This window comes from Rhinoderma darwinii, chromosome 12 (genome assembly GCF_050947455.1).
Source record: "Rhinoderma darwinii isolate aRhiDar2 chromosome 12, aRhiDar2.hap1, whole genome shotgun sequence".
In the NCBI taxonomy this organism is placed as follows: Eukaryota; Metazoa; Chordata; class Amphibia; order Anura; family Rhinodermatidae; genus Rhinoderma; species Rhinoderma darwinii.
Genome location: NC_134698.1, coordinates 4,391,537 through 4,400,191, shown reverse-complemented (window position 1 = coordinate 4,400,191; position 8,655 = coordinate 4,391,537). Strand labels below are relative to the sequence as shown.

The window sequence follows — 8,655 nt, the reverse complement described above, 5'->3', positions numbered from 1 at the left end:
GACTCTCTATGATGTCTTCCGTCTCGAAAGACCTGGACAAGGCATTGGCCCTCACATTCTTGTCGGCCGGGCAATAATGGAGCTCAAACTGGAACTTTGTAAAGAACAGTGACCACCTGACCTGACGAGGGTTCAGCCGTTGGGCCGTCTAGAGGTAGGTCAGATTCTTGTGGTCTGTAAAAATCAGGATCATATGAGCTGCGCCCTCTAGTAGATGTCTCCATTCTTCCAGGGCCAATTTGATGGCCAGTAACTCCCGATCCCCAATCAAGTCATTGCGTTCTGCGGAAAAGAATAGCTTAGAAAAATATCCACATACCCTTGACTTGCCCTTGGGACCTCTCTGGAAGAGGAGTGCACCAGTACTGACAGAGGATGCAATCACCTCCAATGAGAACTGCAGAGAGACATCCGGATGATGGAGGATAGAGGCTGACGTGAAGGCACTCTTCAGGCTATTGAATGCGGACTCTGCCTCGGGAGTCCACACCTTGGTGTTTATACCCTTCTTAGTAAGGTTAGAGATGGGAGAAGTCAGTGAGGAGAAGTATGGCCCTCAAGCCTTGAGGACGTGGCCATTGCAGAACAGACTTTACCTTCTCAGGATCTACCTCGAAACCTCAATAAAAGACGATGTAGACCAGGAAGGGTAGAGCATCTTTGTCAAACACACACTTCTCCAGCTTGGCGTACAGACGATTCTCCCTTAAACAGTAGCAGAACTTGACGGACATGTCTCTGGTGCGTTATAGGATCTGGAGAAAAAAAATCAAGATGTCATCAAGGTAGACTACAACACAAACATAGAGGAGGTCACGGAAAATGTCATTCACAAACTCCTGGAAGACCGCGGGAGCATTACACAGGCCGAAGGGCATTACTAGATACTCATAGTGTCCATCACGGGTGTTAAATGCAGTCTTCCATTCAACACCCTGGCGAATCCGGACTAGGTTGTAAGCCCCACGCAGGTCTAGTTTAGAAAAAATCCTGGCACCACGTATACAATCAAACAGTTCAGAGATCAGTGGCAACGGATATTTATTCTTCACCATGATCTGGTTGAGACCTCGGTAGTCGATACAAGGACGCAGAGAGCCATCTTTCTTTTTGACAAAGAAGAACCCTGCTCCTGCCGGGGAGGAAGACTTTCGTATGAAGCCCTTCTCCAAGTTCTCTTTCACATAGGCGGACATGGACATAGTCTCTGGCAAGGAGAGAGGATATACCCTACCACGGGGAAGGGATGCACCAGGAATCAGCTCGATAGGACAGTCATATGCCCGATGTGGAGGCAATGTCTCCGCCTCCCTCTTGCTGAAGACGTCCGAAAATGCAGCATAATGACTCGGCAATCCTGCCAATGACGAAGGCAGTGAAGGCTGAGCCGAACGAATCTGCACCAGGCAATGACATTGACACTAAGGGCCCCACTGGAGAACCTCTCCAGAATTCCAGTCCAGAACTGGGGCATGCAGTCGGAGCCAAGGCAGGCCCAGCAACACAGGGTTAACAGCTTTGGATAGCACATAGAAAGGAAGAAGTTCTGAGTGAAGTGCTCCCACTTGGAGCCTCAGCAGCTTGGTCACAGCTATAACTGGGTCTGGCAGAGGTAGTCCATTTACTGAAGCAACTGTCAATGAATTCGCCAGAGGGGTGGTGGGTAATTGCAGAAGGTCCACCAGGTCTCTACGGATGAAATTAGCAGCAGATCCAGAGTCTAGATACGCAGAGACCTGATGCGTTTTCTGACCGGACACTATGGACACAGGCATGGACAATCTAGACGGAAGTTCATTCTTACCCAAGGTTGTCACTCCTGGCAACCCTAGGTTTTGGGATCTTTGGGGACACAGGCGCACAAGATGGCCACCGAGTCCGCAATAAAGACAAAGTCCAGATGTGCGTCTGTGTTGCCTCTCCTGGGTGGATAACTTACAGTGGTCCATTATCACGGACTCCTTAGGAGGATCGACCTCTGAGGACAGCAGGGTTTACTGCAAAGTAGGAGCCAAACTGGGAAGGACTCCCTCCCGTCGAATCTCTTGGAGGCGTTCTCAGATCCGTATATAAATCCGGGCAGACTGAAGGATGAGGTCGTCCAGGGTAGACAGCAGATCTCGAGTGGCAAGTTCGTCCTTAATTCAAGAAGCCAGTCCATGCCAGAATGCAGCCACCAGAGCCTCATTGTACCATAACAGCTCCCCCGCCAGTGTGCGGAAGTGGATGGCGTACTCACTCACGGAGGTGTCTCCTTGGCGTAGGTTAATCAAAGATGCCGCTGCAGATGAGACCCGTCCAGGCTCCTCAAACACAATGCGAAAAGTTCGGAGGAAGGCTTGGAAGTCACGGGACTCTGGACCTTGTCTCTACCCGATAGGGTTCGCCCATGCAAGAGCCTTGCCAGTGAGGAGAGAAATGATTAAAGCGACCCTTGCGCCATCGGACGAATATGTCCTACTATACAGGCTGAAGTGGATCTGGCATTGATTAAGAAATCCACAACAGGTACTTGCTTCTCCATCATAGTGGTCAGAAAGTGGCAAAGAAACACGCGGGTCAACACTGCCAAGAGGTGTAGTCTGAGGATCAATACTGCCAGGAGGTGTAGTAGGAGTAACAGCAGCTTGTGTCTCCTGCCGACGTGCAAGGATGTTCAACGCCTGGAGGAGTTGGTCCTGTCGAGACCGGAGGTCCTGCATATCCGCTCGCATCTCCTGTGATGTCGTCATGATCTTGAATCGACCAGCGGGGTCCATGGCCTGAGCGTACTGTCACGAAGGGTCTGTCGACCCACTGGGCCGTACCGCCTTGGCGGTAAGACAGCTGGCCAACAGGGCGCAGGTGAAAGTCTATAGTTCGTATAGGTACCTGTGGCAGCTCAGACAGCAGCAGGGCAGGCTCGGCTGGGACTAGGCAGCAGGTAGACGTTAGGCGAGGTGAAGCAGGTCAGACGTAGATAAAGCACGACATGACTTTGGCACAGCCCAGTGCTCGACCAGGATGGTATGGAATGCTAGGAACAGGAACTGGAAAAGGTACAGGAACAGGAACTCGAACAGGTACAGGAACTGGAACAGGTACAGGAACAGGAACTGGAACAGGTACAGGTACAGAAAACACACTAGGAGTCCATCACATAGACAAACTAGGGAACATCAACAACGCTCAGGCATAGAAGCAGGGGGCTGGACCCCTCTTATAGTCCAGGGTACTCACGGGTCAAAGTTCATCAAAAGGTCCGGTGCGTGCGCTGCGCCTTTAAGAACGGGCACAAGCATGCGCGCGCACCCTACAGGATCCAGCTGAGGTGAGTGGACGCGAGCGCTGGCGTCTCCTGAGGAGGAGGCTGGGGCCAGCGCTTGCCGACTCGTGGCTGCGGCTGTCAGGGGGGGATTGGAGCTGACAGCCCGCAGCCACGGACATTACACGCGCACTGGCCCATTAAGGCCGGGCACGAGTGTGCGCACCCACCCTACGGGACACAGCGGACCGGAGCGGAAGTGTCTCCTGTGGAGGAGATGCGGGCCAGCACTCCCAGATCCATGGCTGCGGCCGCCGGGGGGTGAGTAATCCCGACGGTCCGCGGCCATGTACGCTACACTCTTTATGATGTTTTTTCTTCACTTATGTTAGTATTCTACTTTTATTACTATCAATTTATTGCTATTTACTCTGTCACTGGTGTATCTATAGAGGATATAGTCGTTGAAATCCTATCTGATATGACATGAGAAGAGGGTGAAGAAGAAGTGCTGAGAATTCCTATTCTAGGATGGTTGGTGGTATGTACCGACACCGGAGGACGCCCCAAGGTGTCTCCATTCCTCCACATACACCCCATAGAAGATATAAAGTCCGATCAGGGTCTTAATTTCATAAAACCACTGCACCAATTTGATGAAGACAGAAGTTCTACCATCCAGGTCCGTAACAAGCACTACGTGTAAAGTAATAAGTAGAGTATTCATGATAACGTCCGGCCACCTATTAATCCGTTAGAATTACTTTGTATCAGGTGTCGTCTGTGGTGAGTCCTGTGGACGAGAAAATGTATCTGGTCCTGAAGGAGGAGAAGTCATTCTACGTGTCCATCAGATCACCTTGATCATATGGATTTTCTACCAAAGTCAGATCTTCTTGTTACAACTGAACCTGGAGAATCTATTGATGATAGTAAAGTAATGAAACAGTATAGGGGAAGAGTAAGACGTGAAGCTGATGGATCCTTCCACCTCTAAAATTAATCACTGCAAGATCAGAACATTATTATAGTCATTTTTATTTGTAGAGCTGTTTTATATTTTAGGGCTATGCTAAAGTCAGATTTATGGTGGCAAATTAAAATTTACATGAAATTTTTACCTGAAATGATACAAAGTTGTATGAAGGTGGATGAAATTGTAAGTAATTGAGTTATCCCTGATGAGGCACCTCATAAAGTAGTGAAGTACTAAGTCTGGGAAGTCGGCTTGTTAAATAAAGTAGCACTGTAGCTATCCTTTCCTTACACAATTTAAAGATTCATCCGTCAACGGAAGGGAAGATTATAAACCTGGAAGAGACTAGAAATCATAAAAATAGGGAACTCTAGAAAAGTGGCTGCGGGTTGGGTGCCTGGCTGGCAATATATAATATATACACTGTGCTCAATGAGTGATCATATATACACCGCGATCTTGTGATCACTTTATATATAATCTTAAAGAATGCTACAAAATTTTATATAAAAACCCCGTTAACCGTGCCTGAAATAATATATATAATAAATAAATAAATAAAAGAATATATATAAAATATATTAAAATTAAATAGACTAAAGCATATTAACTTTTTGAAACTTTTTTTGAGAAAGATTTTATATTTGTGTTTATTATTTTGATTCTGATGTCATTTTACTAAAAAGCCACTAGGGTGCTCTAAAATACCACAAATTCACTTTTTGTTTTAGACATTTTCTAAAACATATGTTTAAAAAAGGATATTTTCCAACAAAAATCTAGAATAGATCCTGGAATTTGGGCAGTAGCTTCTATTAAGTTGTTATCCACCCCCACCCAAAAAAAAAACAAAAAAAAAAAAACCCCATGATAATATTAATAATAATAATAATAATAATAATAATAATAATAATAATAAAAATGATTTTAAAAAAATCAACAAAATAAATAAATGACTTTATTCGTTTTTTTTATTTGCATTAATTTTTTTATCCTGTTCCCGTCGCAGACATTTTTAGGTCTTTCATTTTTGTTTTTTCCTCCCCACCTTCCATACACTATAACTTTTTTATTTTTACGTCAACTATTTTCTCTTGTTTCTGCGCTGAGCCGCTCACGGCTGGCATTATATAGTAGATACAGTTGAAACCGGAACATCAGTGAGTGGCTCGCATCCCCCCAGAGGTCTTGACACGACCCCCCAATGTGTCACGACCCACAGTTTGGGGAACTAAGGTGTAAGTATTGTGCTTGCTCTGGGGCCATGGTATCAACAGCCTATCTCTGCATGTAGTTCCTGTCATGTGACCTCCTCTCTTATGGGTGTGGAGGTCACATGACAGGATGTCAGTTCACAGTATTACCTTGGCAACCCCAGAGCAAGCAGTCACATAACAATATTCACATTTCCGCAGGAGTTAGGAGATCAGGGCCATAGAGTATATAGAAATATATGTTCTTGTCTTCACTCAAAACACAGTTTTTAGATAAAAATAACCTTGATCATGAACTGGCGCCACTGCCAGGGTATCAGGCATAGTAGATTCTTTGGGGCCCAGGAGCCCCCCGAACCTCTGAGGTTAAGGACACTTAGCGATTACTATGTGCTACCTCATATTTTTTTTCTTTCTTAGAACGACAAGCTCGAAACTGATTAACGTGTCTGTTCAAAGCCACGAGAAGACGCCCAGCACTTCCTCCCTCGCTACTTCTTCATTTCTTTAGGACGATGAATGTGACAGACGATGCGGCTTCATCTGCTGACCTTAATATTGACCCTCCAATCTCGTGAGTAATTGTTCGATATTAATGATTAGAAGTAGATTTTATACATTTTACTATGAGCGTTGACTTTTATCTGAACTGTTAGATTATCGTTCTATTATATTGTGTACAGAGCCGCGCGATGGGGAAACGTATTGTCTAAAATTAGGAAAATAATAATACTAATAATTTGTGGCGTAGAATAGAACAAAAACAGCGTTTCCTTCATTAATTTCTGAATTTAGTTTTTACAGCATACACTGTGTGGAAAAAATGTCAACTGTTTGGTGCAGGTCAATACGATTACGGCGATACCAAATTTATATGTTTTTATTGTTTTAATGCTTTACTGCATTTACAAAGAAAAAACTATTTCTTAAAAACAAAATTTATTTTCTGTCATCATATTCGGAGACCCATAACTGTTTTATTTTTCTGTCGATGGAGCGGTGTGAGGGCTTATTTTTTGTCGTTTTGTATTGGTAGCATTTTATGGTACATATGACTTTTTTATCACTTTTTATTCTTTTTTTTAAGTTGATCAAAAAACAGCAATTCCGGCATTTTTTACTTCTTTTTTAATTATTTTTATCTGTGTTTTCCCTGCCGGTTCAATAACATAATGTTAGAATAATTTGAACTTTTATAGAAAAGGCGATACCAATTATGTTTATTTTTGTAATTTTCTTACATTATTTTCGGGAGGAAATGGGAAAGGAGAGTTTTTTTTTCGAATGTTACATTTTTTTCCATCTATAATACCAAAAACTTTATTTAAGAATTTTTTAATCCTCCTTGGGGACTTGAACAAGAGATTGTTTGATCACTGGTACGATACATTGCCATACCTATGTCTTGCAGTGCATTGCGAATTTTACTAGATGCCACACCGAGTGACCTCCATTAGGATGATCGCAAATCGGGGAGCTAATGGGTTGACCGAGAGGGACGATCTCCCCTTTCTTATGGCTTAGATACCGCGGCTGCTATAGACCATGACATCTAAGTGGTTAAATGGCCGGAATCAGAGTTATCTCTGATCCCGGCCGTTACAATGAGGGCCATACTGGCCCTTCCTGGCAGTGACGTAGATATATGTGAAATGTCGGAAAGTCTATGAAAAATATTGTGAAATGGCTTAACCTAGCCAGTGACATGGTTCTAGTAATGCTATGACCGGCCTGGTGCTATTAATACACAATATTATCTGCAGCCGCCAACAGCTGGGGAGCCGCATGCAAGAGATGTAGAGCCGCATCTAAAAGATGTAGAGCCGCATGCAAGAGATGTAGAGCCAAATGTAAACGATGTAGAGCCACATGTAAAAGATGTAGAGCCACGTGTAAGAGATGTAGAGCCACATGTAAAAGATGTAGAGCCACATGTAAGAGATGTAGAGCCACATGTAAAAGATGTAGAGCCACATGTAAAAGATGTAGAGCCACATGCAAAAGATGTAGAGCCACATGTAAAAGATGTAGAGCCACATGTAAAAGATGTAGAGCCACATGTAAAAGATGTAGAGCCACATGTAAAAGATGTAGAGCCACGTGTAAGAGATGTAGAGCCAAATGTAAAAGATGTACAGCCACATGTAAAAGATGTAGAGCCACATGTAAAAGATGTAGAGCCACGTGTAAGAGATGTAGAGCCACATGTAAAAGATGTAGAGCCACATGCAAAAGATGTAGAGCCACATGTAAAAGATGTAGAGCCACATGTAAAAGATGTAGAGCCACATGTAAAAGATGTAGCACCACATGTAAGAGATGTAGAGCCACATGCAAAAGATGTAGAGCCACATGTAAAAGATGTAGAGCCGCATGTAACAGATGTAGAGCCACATGTAAAAGATGTAGAGCCACATGCAAAAGATGTAGAGCCACATGTAAAAGATGTAGAGCCGCATGTAACAGATGTACAGCCACATGTAAAAGATGTAGAACCACATGTAAAAGATGTAGAGCCACGTGTAAAAGATGTAGAGCCACATGCAAAAGATGTAGAGCCACATGTAAAAGATGTAGAGCCGCATGTAACAGATGTACAGCCGCATGTAAAAGATGTAGAGCCGCATGTAAAAGATGTAGAGCCACATGTAAAAGATGTAGAGCCACATGCAAGAGATGTAGAGCCACATGTAACAAATGTACAGCCACATGTAAGAGATGTAGAGCCACATGTAAAAGATGTAGAGCCACATGTAACAGATGTAGAGCCACATGTAAAAGATGTAGAGCCACATGTAAGAGATGTAGAGCCACATGTAAAAGATGTAGAGCCACATGTAAGAGATGTAGAGCCACATGTAAAAGATGTAGAGCCACATGTAAAAGATGTACAGCCACATGTAAGAGATGTAGAGCCACATGTAAAAGATGTACAGCCACATGTAAGAGATGTAGAGTCACATGTAACAGATGTACAGCCACGTGTAAAAGATGTAGAGCCACATGTAAAAGATGTAGAGCCACATGTAAAAGATGTAGAGCCACATGTAAAAGATGTAGAGCCACATGTAAGAGATGTAGAGCCACATGCAAAAGAAGTAGAGCCACATGTAAGAGATGTAGAGCTACATGTAAAAAATGTAGCGCCACATGTAAGAGATGTACAGCCACATGTAACAGATGTACAGCCACATGTAAGAGATGTAGAGCCACATGTAAGA

At 43.8% G+C, this 8,655-nt stretch overlaps 1 protein-coding gene across 3 annotated transcripts in view; it reads left to right on the top strand.

Moving 5' to 3' along the window:
- The first annotated feature begins 5,646 nt into the window (after positions 1 to 5,646).
- Positions 5,647 to 8,655, top strand: part of LOC142664893 (SLAM family member 9-like) — a 30,451-nt gene continuing 27,442 nt past the window's right edge. For all 3 annotated transcript variants that reach the window (XM_075844313.1, XM_075844312.1, XM_075844311.1), the window contains exon 1: positions 5,647 to 6,008. In XM_075844313.1, coding sequence (XP_075700428.1) covers positions 5,966 to 6,008 — 43 coding nt within the window. In that variant the 5' untranslated portion in view covers positions 5,647 to 5,965. The remainder of the gene's footprint in view (positions 6,009 to 8,655) is intronic.